Source organism: Podarcis gaigeae (assembly GCF_964106915.1).
Source record: "Podarcis gaigeae genome assembly, chromosome: 1".
NCBI classification, from domain to species: Eukaryota; Metazoa; Chordata; class Lepidosauria; order Squamata; family Lacertidae; genus Podarcis; species Podarcis gaigeae.
This window is the reverse complement of record NC_139678.1, coordinates 72593746-72615377: the sequence shown is the minus strand read 5'-3', so window position 1 is coordinate 72615377 and position 21632 is coordinate 72593746. Positions and strand designations below refer to the sequence as shown.

The 21632-nt window shown below is 43.9% G+C and overlaps 1 protein-coding gene across 1 annotated transcript; it reads right to left on the bottom strand.

Annotated features, from left to right (window-relative positions):
* Window positions 1-1535: 1535 nt before the first annotated feature.
* Window positions 1536-8854, bottom strand: LOC310833167 (ferritin light chain-like). The gene is made up of 3 exons (XM_083715603.1): window positions 8454-8854; window positions 3801-3947; window positions 1536-2739 (listed from the first exon to the last, which is right to left on the bottom strand). Exons 1-3 carry the CDS (start codon window positions 8625-8627, stop codon window positions 2242-2244), a joined length of 819 nt encoding a protein of 272 aa, XP_083571729.1. The 5' UTR covers window positions 8628-8854; the 3' UTR covers window positions 1536-2241.
* Window positions 8855-21632: the final 12778 nt, after the last annotated feature.

Here is a 21632-nt window from a genome sequence, read left to right as displayed (position 1 = left end):
GACATTCCGTCCACTTCATGACACTGATTTTCAGTGTGCTTAGAATGGAGAGGTTTAATCATAGACCATGCAAGGCTCACGATTTTGATGTTATTTCTCATCTATGTATGAGTAAAATAGAATGAATATGGGAGCTGCCTGAAATATCTTGTGGGCCTGTGAGGAATAGTTTCTCCGTAGTTAATAGCATCTGGCTAATTTAAGATGCAAGAGACAAATTTAGGTCGGAAGGATAATCTGAGGAAAGCCATCAGAAATAAACTCTCAGCCTATACTTGGAAGAAAGTACAGTACCACTTACCGTAAATCAATAGGACCTGCTCCAAAACAAATAATTTCTGCCTGCCCATCTGACTGGGTTGCCCCAGCCACTTGTATATTGTGAGCTAACAGGAGTTAAACTTATTACAAGATATTAAATTTTGGCCTACAATGTTGGAACAACCCATCTAAGAATTATTTGGATCAGTCTTTCTCACCATGCTAGATTAAGAGTTCCTTGCTCCATATGTATTGCCACTACCTATTTGTACACCAGTGCTGAAACATGAGACATCCCAGTGTGGTCTGCTATTGACCCCCTCCCTGCACTCATATGTTTGACACCCTCAAACTTACTATTGGCAGGACTGGTCCAGCGAAGAGATAAGATTTTTTTTTTGTCCTCATAAACAAGAAGGCAAAACATTGCAATTCCTTTTGAACAATTATTTACTACTTTTTGTTTTTATTTTGATTATGTATTTGGTGTTTTTATACTGAGATTTTATCCTGTGAACCACGCTGAGATCTACAGGTATACGGCGGTATACAAATTTTTAATACTACTACTACTACTAATAATAATACCAATTGTGTTAGAGACAAGGGAGCAATGCCAATAATTAAATCTTACAAAGGAGTTTCGATTATGATATTTTATCTTGGGCACAATCTAGACACCATTAAGCCCTTATTAAAGTGAAATGGATCTCTATGCAGAGACATACAGTGGTACCTCGGGTTACATATGCTTCAGGTTACAGACTCCGCTAACCCAAAAATATTACCTCAGGTTAAGAACTTTGCTGCAGGATGAGAACAGAATTCATGCTTTGGCGGCACGGCAGCAGCAGGAGGCCCCATTAGCTAAAGTGGTGCTTCAGGTTAAGAACAGTTTCAGGTTAAGAACGGACTTCTGGAACGAATTAAGTACTTAATCTGAGGTACCACTGTATTACATACGATGACAGAATCGCTACTAGTGGTAATTTGTCAGGGGTGGAGGACAGAATTTGCCCCTCTCTCCCATTGAAACAGTATCCTAGTTCTGGATCTTCACCCATGAGAATGACAGAACTCCACATATGGGAATTAAGGTCTCTAAACCTGCTCCCTGAACACCACCCTGTGTTATGGAAATCAAGCATGGTTAAGCACTGTGACTGCAGAGGGTGTGCTCAATTCATTTATTTAAAAGTCTTATTCATATATGTGGCTTCTTCCCAACAGGAGCATAACATGTGGCTGATCATGAAAAATCACAAAAGATAGTGTTATTTCATTTTTAAATTTTCAACATTTATTATCATTGCTATTGCAGGCGTATCAAATATGTAGTAAAATATTTCGTAGTAAAATACCACCTTAAAAATCTAAGTACAATGCACCAAGGTAAACAATTTTATTGTGCTTACATTAAGCTATGTAGCAATATATATATATATATATATATATATATATATATATATATATATATCTCATAAAAATGGATGTACACTAAAATAGAAGTCTCTGTAAGGTTAATAAACTTCTATCAAGGCAACAATTGAAATATTAAAATCTAATTTATCTTGTTATTTTGAAGGAATGCATTATAAAAGACCCTTACTACATATTGGAAAAATACAAGGTTATCATTTATGCACTTATTCAAGCTAACCTAATGCCTGACTATACTAGATACATGATTGTCTAGAGCTCAGTATTGTGGGTAAGAGTTAGTATAGCTTTTATATGAAGGTAAGGAGTTCCTGCACTCATAGAAAGGACTGCAGTCCATGGTGGAATAATTGCTTTTTCAAACATAGTATCAGAACAAAACAATCAACAATGACCAAATCATGATGGTACAGTTACCCTGTTTGTGGAAACTGTTTTCACAAATCATGTCAACCTATAGACAACTATTCCAGGACAATTTAGAGATGTATGAATATCATAACACTGCTCAGCAGTGGCATACTTCATATCCCAGCCAATCTAGTGCCATTTGTGCTCCTGCCTTTGATCTCTTTCCCGCAAGCCCTTCCACCGAGGCTGAGAGAGGGAGCAACACTGGCCTTGGTATTTTGGCCTTATCCCATTCCTGGGCTGAGGGTACTCCTCTCGCAGAAACTGTAGCCCATTTGCAGCTCCTGTACATTTCTGAAATGGTGGATGGAGACTGCAGTGTGCTTCTGAATCGGTCCCAATCTTTAGTTCTTTTTGCAGACGGTCTATAAGATAGTTCTCAAGGTCACCTCTGCTATCCTGGGCATTCCTAAGCCTACGAGCATTGGTAATTAGATCTCCCATCAACTTGATCTTCTGTATCTTGGGTGCTAGAAATTGCTTCTTAATTGTGCTTGCAGTGTGAGGGTCTGAGTTCTTGATACTCAGAGCATAAAGCTCTTCAAAATGGCCCGCCATCATCTTCCATTGTACTAGGGCTACTTCCAGAGCTGCAGCCACACCGCTTATTAACACACTGGGTGGTTTCTGGAATTACAAAGAGCAGAACAAAGATGGGAAATAGTAGAAGTTACAATTGTTTCCACCACATTTTGAACTGCTTGTGCTGCAATGCCCTTACCTCTGTCTTCTGAGCAACATCTTTGAGATTTGCGGAATACAGATATAGAATATGCACACAAGGCAGCTGACCAAGCTTATTACAGCTTTTATATGATGATATGTTAGCCAAGTGTTTGTATAATTGGTGTGGATAATATTCATCCCTAAAATATGTTCATTGCCAATAAAGTAATGAAAGCCTAGAATGGGTTGTAGCAACCCATAGTGCTACGAAGCTGCATAAAATTGCATGAGTGTAACATTGATCCATGCAGATCTCCAATAAAAAGAAGAGAACCCGTGTACTCTACCCTCAGATCCCTGGAGGAAGAATGGGATCTAAAAGCATGGAATGGTGCTGTTCATGTGGGTGCTGCTTGCTTGCATAGGGAAGGATGTCCACAAGAGGTAAGATTAAACGGATATCAAATGAAATTTGCTAGATTTTCAAAGGATATGGATTCAGGATATGGATTGTGCTGGGTCTCCCAGATTAGTTGCCTTGGAGCAGAAAAACAAGATAATTTTCACACATATTTGCTTCGAATTGCAAGAGATGGCAGGGTGAAAGCACTTCTATACCTGCTAACATATGGACATATGTCATTCACATTCTGGAAGCGGGGGAGGAACTCAAATCATGGTTACAGTGGTGTTAAAAAAAACCCTCTTTAATAAGTGCAATAAGACTGATGTCTAAAAATAAAATTTGAATTTGTATGGGGGGGAAAGCTAAGCTCCAAATCTGACCCTATCATTTTACTGTGAGAGGCATGAAACCCGCTAGGGTTCATGCAGAAATATGACCCCCCAAAAAAATGTCTTCTTGCTTTATGCTTCTAGGCTAACATGGAAAAAGGTGTAGCTAATACATATGTAGCTCACACCATAAGGGATATGTGTGCGAGTTCTTTTTTGATCTGTTACATGAGACATATATCTTATGAAGTTAAACCTCTAGCATGAGGACAAACTTTGCCACATACCTGGATAACTCTGGTACAGTAGAGGCCTCCCCTATCATGCTGGTATTGTATGAGAGCTTCTGCTGCTTCCCTCTCCTCTTTAGCCCGGTCCCAGAAGAATTTAGAAACATTTGGTAAAGCCATATCAGAATGATCAAAGATTTCACCCTATATTTTTCAAACAGACAACAAAGCAAAACACCCACTGCAGTTCATATACAAAGTACAATAATATTGCACAATATTTTACAATACTTAGGTTTAAACTTTAAAAAGAGTAGAAGAAAAAAACATTTCTGGAAAACCGATATATTTTAGAAGTAAAATACAAACTTTTGCTTTTGCCATAGATAGAAGCAATATTTCATATTAGGTACCATGGGGTATGTGTATGTTAAGTTAAAAAAAATATTTGTACATCAGACAAAAGACCATATAACCTGTTTTAGTTGTAGTCATGGGCAATTAGTTTTCCAGAAAGTTTACTAATATTCGAAATTAGGGGTGGGACTATACCCCCCCATGTCTTTGGGCAACAATTCCCAAAATCCCTGACCACTGCCCATTCTGGCTGGGGATAAAGGGAGCTGGAGCCCAATGACACAGGGTGAGCCGCGTACTCCTCACTCATGCCTTAATGTGAATGGGATCTGATTTAGCACAATTATATTCAAAAAAGGTAAACACTGTTAATTTTACAGAATGCAGAAATATCTGAAATATTTTTCAAAAAACTGAAAGTAGTTGAATTGGTGGTGGTGGGGAATGATACAGATGCATATTTTCATTCAAAGATGCATCTAGTCAGTGTATGAGGACTCAAGTACACATGATGATGTGAATAAGGATGCTCATCCAAATGCAACATGCACACAAGACTGCTTATGCATGCAGATCTCTGGCTGAATCAGGATGCTGTATATTTCTACAGCAGATATTTGTAAGGATGAGGAATGGCTGTGCCATTTGTCACTTCTTTTGTTGCAGAAAGTTAGAAGCTGTTGCCTCTGGAGTAGTAGTTGGAGAGTGGAAACTATGCAGGGGGATATACAGGCAACATGATTGCCATTCTTCTCCCATAGTTACATCCTGTGTCATGTTACCGCTTTCTTACACACCCCATCCTCCAGATCTGGCCCCTGGTGTTACTGCTGTTTTTCCCACATGAGCTTGATTTTTCCACATGGTTTCTGAATTCTTACATTATTGAAAACAGTGCGTGGAATGGAATCATAGGGAAATCGAAACAATGTCACTTCCATAATGTAAGAATCAGGTCTTGGATCACTGCTACTCTTCATGTTCAGTTTACTTCAGGTTACTGCCTCTTCAGTTTACTGCCTACCAAGTTTACCCTCCTTCAAACTTCAAAGGTACATAAGAAGAGCCCCGGCAAATAAACCAATGTCCCATCCAGTCAACGATCCTGTTCTCACAGTGGCCAATCAGATAGATATGTGAGATAAGAAAACACTCCCTAAGGTCTTCACCACATTAAAACATGAAGAAAATCATTAACAATATGAAAGAAACAGATCCAGATTCATACTAAGTTCCAGCAATTGCCCAAGTACATTCTGTGCCTGCAGAGAAGATAGGACTTTATGGCTATTATTCTCCCATTCCACGTTGTTTTTGCTGGAAAAATATGTTCTCATATTCTGAGAATATTGTCATCTTGAATTGTGATCCTTATATCTAATCAGGGCAGTGTTGTCAGCAGCTTCCCCTTTTCTCTTTTTAGAAGGAATGCAGTGACAGCTGAAGGATGTTGTCACAGCTTCCCACCACTAAGTTCTGAGTCAGTTTTTCTTCCCTTGCTTCATCACTTTCCCCATCCTTGCTCTTCATTCCTTGATTCTCTTACTCTACCATATAATCAGTGTAGCTTCATTACCGTCAGTTGCCTACCAGACTCATTTAACACTCATATTTTCTGCAAGTAAAAAGGGCCTGACTTCTGCCCCCATACTTACAGGCACTGAGTCTCTTAAAGACAGATTCACTACTGTTCACATATCCAAAAGTGAGTCAGTCAGCATGTAAATTTCCTTCCTTGGTTCCGGGCCTCCTAAGATGCAGGACTTGTCCAAAATTAGGACTTCATATAAAAAGAAATCACGACAGATAGCAACAGACAGAAGTGAGTTATACAAAGGGGAAAGATTGCACAGGAGCTTTGCATCAGTTTATGAGTGTCCGCTTGCAGTAAATGCTGAACCATTATTTTCCATGCGTATTATTATTTATATGCCATGAACAACCTTAAAATAAATATTAGACATTGTAAATACAGTGAATATAGCAATATAGTAATTTCATACAGCAGCAAAATGTACCATAATATATAAGATGTGTGGTACTGTCTGACCTGCTCATTCATGGCAGTATCAAAATTGCTAGGGTATATCCAAGTGACCTAGTTAAGTATTTGCTCACAAAAAGTACTTCTGGCATCAAAATGGGGCATACGTGAATATCTCTCCCTCAAAACAGTGGACTTGGCATACCCCCCAAATACTTACAATACTGCCTTATGAAATAGAAACCTGAAATTTTGGGGGGGGGATACATTAATAATTTAGTTTGGTGTTACAATGAATAATTCTGCATACATCCATTCAGTTGTGTGCAATCCATGTGTATACAGCCAGTTGTTACCCAGTGGACAAAACAATGTCATTTCTTTCCCATAGCCTTCCAACACATGAATATTTTAACATGACCCTACAAGAGGTTGGCTCTGCATATGAAGGATGGGTGGTTTACATAAGGAGCATCTGTGAAGGAGAGGGAATTTGAAAAGCAGTGCGAGCCTGGCTCCATAGCACAATAGGGGCATGGCAGAGTGACAAGAAGGAAGGGAATGGGCCTCCATCCTAAGTTTGAGGACAGGGCCATATGTGGCAAAGGGGTATACCAGATAGAATAGAATCATACAATCATAGAATTGTAGAGTTGGAAGGCACCCTGAGGATCATCTAGTCCAACCCCCTGCAATGCAGGAATATGCTGCTGTCCTATCTGGAGATCGAACCTGGGATCTTGGTATTATCAGCCCCATACTCTAACCAACTGAGCTATTATTCATGAACTAATGCTGTCAGGACAGATCGTGAAGCTGAGGCTCCAATACTTTGGCCACCTCATGAGAAGAGAAGACTCCCTGGAAAAGACCCTGATGCTGGGAAAGATGGAGGGCACAAGGATAAGGGGACGACAGAGGGTGAGATGGTTGGACAGTGTTCTTGAAGCTACCAGCATGAGTTTGACCAAGCTGCGGGAGGCAGTGGAAGACAGAAGTGCCTGACGTGCTCTGGTCCATGGGGTCACGAAGAGTCGGGCACGACTAAACGACTAAACAACAACAACAACAAATGTTGTCAGCCTTATGTATGAATGCAGGCACACACATGTGGAAAGAGTGGGGATTTAGTCACTTTATGTGCAGCAAAAGACCTCAGCAGATGTTGGTTTAATACAGAAGAAAAGCCATGCCTCAGCTGCATCCAGCAAAGGAAGAAGTTTTTTACCATGATGCAAGCCAGAATCTGTTTTCACAACAGCAGTTCCAGAAGATGTACATAATCAGGGGCGCCGACTTATAAAAAATATTGGGGGGGCCCATACCGGGGTCCTCGCCACAAGATCCTGGCTGCGGGGCGCAATTTGGGAGGGCTCGGCTGGCCGGGCCCAGGCCCGCGGGGCTCCTCCGCGCTCCCCTCCCCCGGCTGGGCGGCGCCTGCAAAGGCTGCGGGTTCCGCTGCACCTCCGTCTCTCTTTCCACTGGTAGCGAGAGCGGGTGGGAGGAGGCCACCCGGGAGCCGGAACCGGGCACCAAATAAGGAGATCCTGGCCTTGTTTGGCGCTTCCCCTCGGCCGGCGGCCCAGCCAAACCCACGGCGGCGGCGAGGCAATGCCCGCGCAGGGGGGCGCCCACCCCTCGGACCCCGCCCGGCGCTGCCACCCCAGCACCTGCCCGCTCCTCCCAAGGGGCCTCCTCTCCCTCCCGCCTCTTTGCAGCAGTAATATAATTTTCTTAAATTATTGGGGGGCGAATTTTTGAGGGGGCTCGGGCCCCCTCAGGCCCCATGGAGTCGGCGCCTATGTACATAATAATGTTTTAAAGTGTGTCTTTGCCATGAACTAACCACCACACACCATGAGGTTACTGGAAGGGTTCCCAGGTGTGCACCTCTTCTACCCCTCTTTTTAACAGGGGTATCTTATACCAGCATATCCATTGCTTGATGGCTGCCGCTTAGGAAGAAGAACTCAAGCAACGGCTATCTCAGTGTCCCCCCCCCTCCCTAGAAAAATAGGTGCCAGCAGTCATCATGAAGTTGTTGCAGTAAGTGTCACACTTTTTAACAACACAAAAAAGAAGTGCCGGTACTGTGCACCCTGAGGGGGGGGGGGAGCACTAGCTATAGTGGACGTGCAAGTCAGGCCTAAATGCAGAGCAGAAATGAGAAAAGAAAGAACCCCAACTGAAGAGGCCCGAGGTGAGGCAGGATGGGAAAAGGCGAACCCAGAGCGAGCCCTCGCCTGGCCCTGAAAAGAGGCATCTCGAACGCAGAGTAAGGAGACGCTGGCGGAGCGCCGAAGGAGTCGCAGCACCTCGCGCCAGGCCTGCCTTGGCGCGCCAAGCGGGTCGCTGCGCGGTGGCCTTACCAGCATCTGCAAGACGTAGGCGACCTCGAGCAGGGCGCCGGTGACTCCGCACAGGCCTTCCTCCACCACGGCCGGGAAGTTTTGCTTCACGAGTTTGCCCAGAGCTCTGCCATGCCGGTGGATGGCGCACAAGGGCAGGCCGCTCTTAAGCCTTTTCGGACTCGGCTCGGCCATGGCCCGTTACTACTGCTGGGCTTCCTCCTCACCGCCGGCCTAGCCTTCCGTCCAACCGCCGGCCCAAGGCACGACGGGGAGGCCGCCGCGTCACTGAGGAGCTGCCTGAAGTTGGAACATCAAACAAGAGATGAGTGTGGGGTTTATAAAAAAAAAAAAAAAAAACAACCAGGAAGCAGCAGCTCGTGAAGGGAAGAAGGTGAAGAGGCGCGCGCGCGCTCCCCGTCTCCTCGCGGCTATATATACAGAGGCAGGGCGGGACGCGGGCACCTGGCGCGCACCTGGCCGCGGGCGGGCCCGCTCCCACACGCCCTTTCCTGCCAGGACAGAGCTGCCTAACTGTCCGTGACAGAACTCCTCTCAGGCTTGAAGGAGCACGTTGGCCTGCATTCGCTGCGAGACTTCACACGCACACGCCCTTGCTAAGTTATATCTTTGCGTTTTGCACGCTCTTGCGCGTTTTCTAAGACTGAAGTCCCGCGCCCGTTTAACCTGGGAACTAGCCTCGCCGAAAGGCTTTCCTGAATACTTCTATTGCGCAGTCCCGTGCTGGAAAGCAGCGCTCGTGAAGGTCGCTGTCCGAACATACCACAGAATAGAAAGTGGTGGGGGAAATGTACACCCTAAAGTGAATGCACATTCCAGGAAACAGAGATCCAATAGCCCTAGCCGATGTCATTTCTGTATTTGGATTACAGAAGTGAGAAATGAGAAAGAGGAGCAACAAACTCCGTATTCAAGCAGTGAATTTTACTACGTTCAGTTGAGCATATTTTACTAAAAATCAGTCCCATTCTCTCTTGCTATCGAGATGTCAAGCATTATGCTTTATGGGTTCACTTTGTAAATCTGGATGCCTACATGGTCAACAATAGGGATTTTCTTGCCTTGTGTGAAGTGGACTTAATCTTGAGTTTTTAAATAAATGGCAGCAAGACCTTTTTCATTAGTTCGGTCCCGCTTTCTTCCTCCTCAGTCACCTGTGAGGTTAAAAGAACCCACCAATGCCTGACTGACCGAACCCAAAGGGTGCTCATCAATGGTTCCTCTTCATCCTGGAGAAGAGTGACTAGTGGGGTGCCACAGGGTTCTGTCTTGGGCCCGGTCTTATTCAACATCTTTATCACTGACTTGGATGATGGACTCAAGGGCATCGTGATCAAATTTGCAGATGACACCAAACTGGGAGGGGTGGCTAACACCCCAGAGGACAGGATCACACTTCAAAATGACCTTGACAGATTAGAGAACTGGGCCAAAACAAACAAGATGAATTTTAACAGGGAGAAATGTAAAGTATTGCACTTGGGCAAAAAAAAAATGAGAGGCACAAATACGAGATGGGTGACACCTGGCTTGAGAGCAGTACATGTGAAAAGGATCTAGGAGTCTTGGTTGACCACAAACTTGACATGAGCCAACAGTGTGACGCGGCAGCTAAAAAAGCCAATGCAATTCTGGGCTGCATCAATAGGAGTATAGCATCTAGATCAAGGGAAGTAATAGTGCCACTGTATTCTGCTCTGGTCAGACCTCACCTGGAGTACTGTGTCCAGTTCTGGGCACCACAGTTCAAGAAGGACACTGACAAACTGGAACGTGTCCAGAGGAGGGCAACCAAAATGGTCAAAGGCCTGGAAACGATGCCTTATGAGGAACGGCTAAGGGAGCTGGGCATGTTTAGCTTGGAGAAGAGGAGGTTAAGGGGTGATATGATAGCCATGTTCAAATATATAAAAGGATGTCACATAGAGGAGGGAGAAAAGTTGTTTTCTGCTGCTCCAGAGAAGTGGACACCAAGCATTGGTTCCAAACTACAAGAAAGAAGATTCCACCTAAACATTAGGAAGAACTTCCTGACAGTAAGAGCTGTTTGACAGTGGAATTTGCTGCCAAGGAGTGTGGTGGAGTCTCCTTCTTTGGAGGTCTTTAAGCAGAGGCTTGACAACAATATGTCAGGAGTGCTCTGATGGTGTTTCCTGCTTGGCAGGGGGTTGGACTCGATGGCCCTTGTGGTCTCTTCCAACTCTATGATTCTATGATTCTATGCCTCTCCGGGCACAATATGTGCAGATGTCCCACCTAAGGTTGCTTCCAGTCAGTGACTTAAAGTAGATGCTCTGCTACTGAGCTACAGTCCATCTTTGACCTTGGAGCACAAACAATTTCAGGCAGGGCTTGAGAGAGTGATCAATCACAAGGATACCTCCCAGCCATATAGAAACTATGTCAGTCACAGTGCTGACTGCTGCTATTTAAACATGCAGTCAGCATATGCAAACCAAGTCAGTGGCTGCTCAGCTAAACCTTCCTTATCTCTTTAGCTCCCTTCTGCTTTAGTGCTACAGTTACTGATTGAAGAGAGGACCAAGTACACAAGAGCTATCCACTCTTTCCCGTGTTCCCTTGGTGAGTCACTTGCAGATCTCTTGTCCTGTTCCAAACTATGGAAGTGCAGAAGGTGTTTTGTTTTGTTTTGTTCGTTGCTGTTTGTCATTTACAATTTTCCAGCTACCTTTCCCCCCTCTTATCATATACTGCAAGATTGGCCCATAGAGGACGACTAAGGTAGATAAACCAGTTTCTTTTATTAAGTAAATAGACCTGGCAAGATCCGTTAAGTACGGTATATCTTGGTGATGCAAATTTGTATATGTATATAATCATTAAAAACAACAATTAAAATCAATAAAACTTTTAAAATACCTTTAGCACCTAAACATGTATAGTCAGCTTATATAATTTGGTTCCCTCCCTTTTCTTCTTGTCTCTTTACCCCCATGCTGAGATAGAGGGTACCCTAAAGCTTTTGGCTGCATGCTGAATATTTGCTGAGATTTGGGCAGCTTTTTAAAAGAGCAACACATGGGAGGTGCATTCTGAAAAAGCTGAGCACCCATATTTTGTGGTAGCCTATTTACTTTATCATGTGTAATAATCTGCAGTTTTGCAAACAACCATTAAGAGAAAAAAAATTAAAGAAAAAGAACCCACAGGAATGTTCAGAATCCAGCGAACCAGAAGTGTGATTAGGTAGCTTTCAAATGTGATAAGTTTCTGTTCACTGAGTTTCTACCAGCTTATGCTTATTGAATTTCTTTTTGTTAAAAAAAGTACTACTCCCTATCAATTCATAATTACATTTGCATAAATCTCATTACATGCTCTAATTATTAGAGTAAATACCTTAAATTATCACATGAAATTTGAGAACATTCAAATGCACATGGATGGGCAATGGGATGTGTGTGTTTCTGCATCAATGCCTTACATTTTAAACTAAAGTTATTCATCTTTTGAAGAGTTTCATGCTAACATGTTTGCACAGAGTAGGCAGATGAGAAACCCTGTCTAAGACAATAGTCAAAAATTCACAGGTTAACTGGGGTGGTTGTTTTTTTGTATGTATTAAAATAAAATACATAAATACATTGATAAATACATTTGGAGGGAGTACCATGGTTTCCCACAAAACTTTTAAGGTTGCACACGTACAGTCACAGCCTGGCCAAGCTGTAATCCTCAAAGGGTTGTGCTGGCACAAAACACTTGAACTCCACCAAGCTTCTGCCTGCAGAGCACAGTACACATTGGGATGCTTGAGACTGAATATTTTAAATATCACTCTTAGGAAATGTTTGCACTGGCTCAGATCCCCAAGCTGCCCGCACCCTGGCCTCATGCCTGTGCACAGCCAACCTATGCAGGATCCAAGTGACACACACGAACGATCCCTGTTGCTTTCATTCTGTCAGAGTCAGGATGAAGCCCTGAAGACACCAGGTCATTCCCATGTCACAACATTCCTGTGATAATCACATTTAGGTATGGAAAAGCTCTCCATTAGAATAACATCAGGAATTTTGCTCTGCCAAATTGCGTGGGCAAAGAAAGCCATGATCATGGTGTTAATAATATCCACGGAGAGGAGAAATAGTTTCCATCTTTTACTCAAATACCCATGTGAACTTGTTGCCTGTTTTCAAGAAGTTCTTTATCCTGCAAGACGGTTGCTCTGTTCATTTTCTGGATTAGTTACCGCATCTCCACTTGGCAGAAAAGATGTGCAGCTGCTCTGCAAAGCTCAGTTTTATGGTGCAGAGATTTCTTTTTCTTTTTAGTCAAATGCAGTGTGAAAGTCTTATGAATCACCAGATTTGTAACCACTTTAGGATGTTCGGATGTCTTTTCTCTAGTTTTTTTAAAAAAGTGAATGGGTTGATACTGGGCTAGTTGGGTGTACTACATGTGATACAACAAGTGACTAAAAGTGACCCAGAACATAGCAATTAAAATTACTGCTGAAAACATTTCCCTCCCTTACTGCTTGCACACAGCCTCTGATTCTCCTTTTCATTATGTCACAGTTTAATAATGAATATGTCAATTATGCCAGCTCCCTAAAAATATCTGTTCCAGTATTCTCTGCTGAAGGGCAGTAGAGAGATCTGCCTGGGCAAATCTCTGCTTCCAGAGTCAATAGGCAGGCTTATGAACAAACTTCCAGAGGGACATAACCTGTTTTCAAGGGAAGAGCAGGCATGAAACCGATGTTTTGGCTGGAGAGTTGGGACTCTACTACCTAATGAAGAAAGACAGCCTGGTTGAGAACTTCCTCCACCCATTTCATTCTGTATTCAGTCTGCACCCCAAAAAATGCATCAGCATCCACCACAGGAGTGTGCAAGATGGACTACACAGAAGCACCATAGCAGCATTTGCACTATTTTCAGGAGCAACTCTCTGCTGCCCCATGGCTAGAACCTGGCATCTGCATTCATCACCATTAGAGGATTAGGATCCAGGAGAGGTCTGAGCCACAAGGCCAGATACTTACAAGGAAACCACCAGCAGCAGTAGGGACAATGGGTTCTGTCTGCGTCTCACATTCATTTTAAAGGCACTGTTCTGATTCTCACATTCATTTTTCAGGCAAAGTCATCCAACTAGCCCCATCCATTGGTTGTGGCCCTCCAGATATTGCTGAACTACAACACCCATCATTGCTTAGCCATGCACTCTGGGACTGATGGGAGTTATAGTTCAACAACAGCTGAAGGACCAAAGGTTCCCACGCCAGCTTAAAACCTCACTGTGCGCTACATTTTCAGTCCAATCCTCTTCCCAATACAACTTTGGAAAGCCCATGGGGCTTAGGGAAATTTCCAGATTTCCTTTGTAGGCCAGGAGGTGTCATGCAGCAGGTCCCTACTTCACAGCTATGTTGCCTGTGCTTTCTTGCTATGAGAGAAGAAGTCATTTGCTGCCTCCTGCTTCTCATGCAGTTCCTGCTTCCTCCATAGCTGGGACTTGTTCTCTGTTGCTCTGGAGGGTGAAACTAGAACTAATGGGAAGAAACTGTAGGGAAAGCAGATTTTGAGTAAACATTAAGCTCTTAATGGCAAGAGCTATCTGACAATAGAACAAATTGCCTCAGGAGGTGGATGGGCTCTGCTTTGCTGGTGGTATTTAAGCAGAGGCTAGATGGTCCTCTCTGTGTCAGGGATGCAGTAGTTGCATCTTGTATTGCAGATCCCCCAGAATCACCCCCAGATCTATGATTCTTATTAACTAAATATTCATTCAGTTTCTCTGAATGAGAGCCAGTGTGGTGTAGTGGTTAAGAGCGGTAGATTCGTAATCTGGGTAACCGGGTTCGCGTCTCCGCTCCTCCACATGCAGCTGCTGGGTGACCTTGGGCTAGTCACACTTCTCTGAAGTCTCTCAGCCCCACTCACCTCACAGAGTGTTTGTTATGGGGGAGGAGGGGAAAGGAGAATGTTAGCCGCTTTGAGACACCTTCGGGTAGTGATAAAGCGGGATATCAAATCCAAACTACTCCTCCTCCTCCTCCTCTTCCTCCTCCACCTCCTCCTCCTCCTCTTCTTCTTCTTCTCTACACATCACTTGCAGCATAGAGCAAAGGTGACTAGGATGCCACACCCCTGCCATAGGCGCAGATTACTGCAAACTCTTCCTCTCCACAGGATGTTTAAGACAGTCAGAAATGCAGCATCTGATCCCAATAAGGTTTGATTACAATAAGATTATAATCAGATCTGTCCCTTTGTGATGGCTGGAGAGTCCTTTAGATCCAAAACCAGGGAGATTTGGAACCGAATTTCCTGCCTTAAGACATGCTACTTTTTATCTCTTCCAATTGACTGTTTGCTGCCTTTAAGTGGAAAAAACACCATCCTGTCTGTCCTGTGTGTTTCTTTTCTAAAAGGTGACAGGACTGTTTTACCCATCAGCTCTGTTCTTTGCTTTGCTGGAGAATGTGGGCTGCCCCTTCTGTCTCCTTGCTCCTCCTGTGCCAGTATCTCCATTGGGACTTTTCCAGGAAGTGGTTGATTGGTTCATGTTTGAGGGCTTGTAAAATATATATTCGATGCTGATGTTTGTTGTAGCATTTGCAATATTATCCCATTCATTCCAACATAACTTGCACAAGACGTGTTCTCAGTAGATTCTATCCAGAGTTCTCATCCAAGGGCCTTACTGCATAATCTGAAACCAGTAGTTTATATATAGAGAAACCTGTGAAACTTAAAACCATTTGATGTCCTTTCCTTCAAGCTTAGTCTGACACATTGTACAGTACACTGGCACATCCACACTGAGTGTAAACAAATGTACCTCCAAAACAGATCCATAACAGCTTGCAGAATATACAAGCTGAAATTATTTTACCAGTCTCTCTCTCTCTGTATGTGTGCATATAATTTATTTATATAAAATATCATTTATGCCAATGACATTTTACAAAAACAGGTTTGAGCCCGATTTACAGTGTCAGTGCTCTTTAATAATAATAATAATAAATTTTATTTATATCCCGCCCTCCCCAGCCGAAGCCGGGCTCAGGGCGGCTAACAACAATCAACAATCAAACAATCAGATATTCACACATTCTAAAAATATTTCATTATAAAAATCAATTAAAATCAAATTAATGGCAACTAATTAAGCAAGATTCTAAGCAGGTTGCCAGAGGAGGGAGTCAGGCTGCGCCCTGACCAAAGGCCTGGTGGAACAACTCTGTCTTGCAGGCCCTGCGGAAGGATGTCAGGTCCCGCAGGGCCCTAGTCTCTTGTGACAGAGCGTTCCACCAGATTGGAGCCACAGCCGAGAAGGCCCTGGCTCTAGTTGAGGCCAGCCTAACCTCTCTGAGGCCTGGGACCTTGAGGATATTATTATTTGCAGACCGTAGGTTTCTCTGTGGGGCATACCAGAAGAGGCGGTCCCGTAGGTATGAGGGTCCTAGGCCGTATAGGGCTTTAAAGGTTAAAACCAGCACCTTAAACCTGATCCTGTACTCCACCGGGAGCCAGTGCAGCTGGTATAGTACCGGATGAATGTGATCTCGCAGCGAAGACCCCATAAGGAGTCTCACCGCGGCATTCTGCACCCGCTGGAGTTTCTGGGTCAGTCTTAAGGGCAGCCCCACGTAGAGCGAGTTACAATAATCCAGTCTGGAGGTGACCGTCGCATGGATCACAGTGGCTAGGTCAGGGCGAGAGAGATAAGGGGCCAACTGCTTAGCTTGGCGGAGATGAAAAAATGCCGCCTTTGTTATAGCTGTAATCTGTGCCTCCATAGAGAGGGAGGTATCGAAGATTACACCCAAACTCTTAACGGACGGTGCTGGCACTAATTGCACCCCCGCAAGAGATGGGAGTTGCCCCCTCAATCCCATATCGTCCCGCCCCAGCCAGAGGACCTCTGTCTGTCTTTAGTTTGGGGTTCAATCTTTAGTGTAAGGTATTTTATCAGACTTCCCAGCCCCTCCACAAAAAAGGAAATTAGGGGGTTTTTTGGGGTGTGTGTGTGTGTTATAAATTAAAAAAAAGATGACTATTTGTGGAGCTAAAGGCTATGTTCTGGTTTGTGTAGCTAAATATTATGCTTCTCCCATTATATTTTTTCTGTTAAAGGTTGGCTGCCGCTTGATCTTACCTGACAACCCTGTCTACAGTATTCACAAAAAACATGTAGCACAAGCCTAGCAAAGCCGTTTTGCAAGTATAGGGGAAAGCAGGTTTGGCGGGACGATATGAAGTGGAGAAGTAGGAGGAGAGGGCTGCTTAACTATTTCCATTCACACTGCTTCTCTGTTCCAAATTGCCTCCCCAAGCCACCACTAATGGTGGTGCATTTCCATTCAACACATTGTTTTCCTTCTTTATATTCTTGCTTGGAGGTCCCCATGTGCTGGAAGGCACCCAAAGAAGCCGAAATGGAACTACCACCAGTACCTGGTGGTCCAGTATAGAGAGTGACAAATTTTACCAAGTAGCAACTCAAAGGGACCTGACATCAAATTGTTTGCTAAGTCTTTCTCTAGAAACAAATATTCTCCATCAGCATTGTTTACGTTTCAAATGTTCTCTTGATGTGCCTTTAAGATAAGTAGAAATTAGTAGCTGAAACTTTCCATAGCATGGAGATAAACATTCTCACCTGCCTAATAGTTGCAGGTTAAAATACAGTTAAGAACCAGTTGAGACATTGGCAGCCCTCCTCTCTGTGATCTATCCCCACCCTCTCTACTCCAGGAGCTTCAGTTGGGTCATCTACTAATCACTTACCACAGAATTCTTTGTGGATGCTGTTCTTACATTTGCCAAGGTCATATTTTTCTTCTTCTAAGGGAACACTTGTGCCAATATTTCATTCAGAGGTTCTTTGCCACACTTATCTACTCAATGCATCATTGTGAAGGGCTGCATGGCATGGTCAGAGTATGACTTCATAGGGGAAAGGAGCCAATAATTAGAGCACACTGTGATAATGCTAACTAGAGGAGAATGGAGTCTTATTCTAGTTATATAGTGTTTTACAAAATAATGATAATTTCAAAAAAATCATTTCACAGTTAAGCTGGAGAGAAATAATATAGCAAAATGAAGAGCAATGAGCCAAGGCAGCAACTGGAGGGGAACGGGTCATATCCTCACTTATGGAAGTCACTATAATTCCCTTGAAGTAATTGGAGATCTGCTGATTAAGCCAGCTGGGGATTTGTTCTTCTTATAAAACTTGGGTTCCTCCCCAAATAGTTTTCCTTCTTCAAGGGGGCACCTGTCAGTGGTGGAGGTGGTGATGGTGCTGGATTAGTGCACATGCAGCCTGTCTGCTTGGCCCCAGCCCTTTGGACCCAAAATGAACTCCAGCTGCTGCTCTCCACAGCAGGTGCTTCATCCATCCTCTGGCAGCTGTTTTAATGTGTATTGTTATCACCAATACGAAGTGCTAGGTCCTTGTTGTAATATGTCTGTCCTCCTAACATCATGACTCTGTCTTATTCCTCACTGAGATGGTAAGTATGTGTGTGGATGGTTCCACTTCAGATGGCAGAGACCCATCTTTATGAGAGGTGGGTACACATACAACCAAATGTAGGACCAATCCAAGTTAGAGAGTTAGAGCAAACCAGCAAGCAACCACTTATTCTAGGCAAAAGCAGACTTGTCAGATATGCCTACAGTGACGGCCATATTGCATTTTGACCACCTAGATAAAAGCACCATCAGACAACAGCTAAGTACATCTGTAGTCTTGATATATTTCTTTATATGGTGCAGCCAGTTTCCTTTACTTCTACAGTTTTCAGAATGTCTCCATTTTGTTTCTAATTTGGTGTATCACCTACACTTTGGGTTACCAAAGTTTCTTTATTCACCAGATCCTGTTCCAATGGCTTTTACAACTTGATCTGCAGCCATTGCCAACAGGTGTCAAACTTCATAATTTCTATGCCATGAAAAACTTCCCTTGCTTACTTTTGAAGATTATGCACTAGGCAGGGCTGGAATCCCCCCGCCCCCCAGTTGACTAGTAACTTTAATTACAAATTGGAAATGGAGAACACTGAAAATGGCAATGGATCTTGTATCTTTACATTAAGGAAAACTCAACCTCATAAAACCAAATATTATGGTATTTTGGAAAAGACTGGAACAGCATAAGAAATGGCTGACAGATTGATCAGGTCCAAAACTCCAGTTATATGGGTACTTTAACAACTATATTGGGATAAATTGTGTAAGAGCAGGATTATTCCATCTCTACATGCAATTCTTGAATTCTAAAGGAGAAAAGGGCAAGAGTTTTAGTTATTCTGAGGATTAAAATATTTATTTGGAAAATCATCACCCAAGGATTACATGGCAGATAAATAAGAGTATTTTCTGTAGAAATCTGTCAGGAGCTGTTTCTGCACTGCTATGCACTGCAAGGGCAATGCTGAAAGCTTTGGTAGGCTTACCTTTGATGAAAGCCAGGATACAGCATTGGTATTACTTTGACAAAAAATAACAGAATTTCCCTGGAAACCTCTGCATAAAAGAAAAATAGCTTTAAGAACAAATGGCTATGTGTGGTTGGGTCATGCATTAGGAGGAGCTGACATTCAAATGAAATGCATATGTAATAATGGATGCTAGATGTGTATCAGCACTGTATATATCCCAAATATTCAGTGCACTCTCTTGTCTATTACATATTACACAAAGAGTTGAGGGAGAGATCTTATTTGTAAATTGTAAAAGTTTGCTGTCATCCCCCCCGTTTGCCAATTCCTTGCAGATACAGATTATTTTTTTACATACAGAAGAGCATTATTTGCCAATAGTGCTGTTTCAAAACCATTGTTCTTTCTGCTAGAGACCAATGTATTCAAAGCTATTCTAAGCATAAGACATTTCATTTCCTTCAGACCTCACTGTTTATAGTTCTCTATCCCCAACCATGAAAAGAAATATATATATATATACACATTTGCATTGACAACTCAGGACAGCACTTCTTGCATCTGATGAAGTAGACTATGGGCCATGAGAGCTTATGACATAATGTGCCACAAGACTCTTTGTTGTTTAAGAACGTAAGAAAGGCACAGCTGGATCAGACCAAAGGCCTGTTAAGTCTATCATCCTGTCCCCCATAAGGGCCAACCAGGTGCCTATGGGATTTCTACAAGAAGAACATGCATGTAATAATAATAATAATAATAATAATAATAATAATAATAATAATTTATTATTTATACCACGCCCATCTGGCTGGGCCTCCCCAGCCACTCTGGGCGGCTTTCATAAAAACCAAAAATACAGTAAAATATCACACGTTAAAAACTTCCCTGAACAGGGCTGCCTTAAGATGTCTTATGAATGTCAGGTAGTTGTTTATCGCTTTGACATTTGCTGGAAGGGCGTTCCACAGGGTGGGCGCCACTACCGAGCAGGCCCTCTGCCTGGTTCCCTGTAACTTTGCTTCTCGCAATGAGGGAACCGCGAGAAGGCCCTCGGCGCTGGACCTCAGCGTCCGGGCAGAATGTTGGGGGTGGAGACGCTCCTTCAGGTATACTGGACCGAGGCCGTTTAGGGCTTTAAAGGTCAGCACCAACACTTTGAATTGTGCTCGGAAACATACTGGGAGCCAATGTAGGTCTTCCAAGACCGGTGTTATATGGTCTCGGCGGCCGCTCCCAGTCACCAGTCTAGCTGCCGCATTCTGGATTAGTTGTAGTTTCCGAGTCACCTTCAAAGGTAGCCCCACGTAGAGTGCATTGCAGTAGTCCAAGCGGGAGATAACCAGAGCATGCACCACTCTGGCGAGACAGTCCGCAGGCAGATAGGGTCTCAGCCTACGTACCAGTTGGAGCTGGTAAACAGCTGCCCTGGACACAGATTTGACCTGTGCCTCCATGGACAGCTGTGAATCCAAAATGACTCCCAGGCTGCGCACCTGGTTCTTCAGGGGCACAGTTACCCCATTCAGGACCAGGGAATCCTCCACACCTGCCCGTCTCCTGTCCCCCAGAAACAGTACTTCTGTCTTGTCAGGATTCAACCTCAATCTGTTAGCCGCCATCCATCCTCCAACCGCCTCCAGACACTCACACAGGACCTTCACTGCCCTCACTGGTTCTGATTTAAAAGAGAGGTAGAGCTGGGTATCATCTGCATACTGATGAACACCCAGCCCAAACCTCCTGATGATCTCTCCCAGCGGCCGCATGTAAATGTTGAAAAGCATGGGGGAGAGGACAGAACCCTGAGGCACCCCACAAGTAAGAGCCCAGGGGTCTGAACACTCATCCCCCACCACCACTTTCTGAACACGGCCCAGGAGGAAGGAGCGGAACCACTGTAGGACAGTGCCCCCAGCTCCCAGCCCCTCAAGACGGTCCAGAAGGATGTTATGGTCGATGGTATCAAACGCCGCTGAGAGATCCAGCAGAACTAGGAAACAGCTCTCACCTTTGTCCCTAGCCCGCCGGAGATCATCAACCAGTGCGACCAAGGCAGTTTCAGTCCCATGATGAGGCCTGAATCCCGACTGGAAGGGATCCAAATGGTCCGCTTCTTCCAGGCGTGCCTGGAGTTGTTCGGCAACCGCTCGCTCTATCACCTTGCCCAAGAATGGAAGATTTGAGACTGGGCGATAGTTGGCCATTGTGGCCGCATCTAAAGATGGTTTTTTAAGAAGCGGTTTAATAACCGCCTCTTTCAGTGGGTCTGGGAAGGCTCCCTCACAGAGGGAAGCATTCACCACCCCACGAAGCCCATCGCCCAGTCCTTCCCGGCTAGCTTTTATAAGCCAGGATGGGCAAGGATCCAGGAGACAGGTGGTTGGTTTCACTCGTCCAAGCAGCCTGTCCACATCCTCGGAGGTAGCAGATTGGAATTGATCCCACTCAACTTGACTAGACAGAACTCTAGCACTCTCCCGCCCTGGCCCTGCTCCCACGGTGGAGTCTACTTCTTCCCGAATCTGAGCGATAGCCCTTTCCCATTGTTATTCCCATTGTTATTCCCATTGATAGCCCTTTCCCATTGTTAATAGCCCTTTCCCATTGTTATTCTTCTGACTGGCTTCAAGAGGCATGCCTCTTGAGTGATCATGACTAAGTAGCTACGGATAGCTTTATCCTCCATGATTTTGTCTAATATTTCAATTAGCAAGATGGTTGCTACTTAGAGAAACTTTCAGATTATT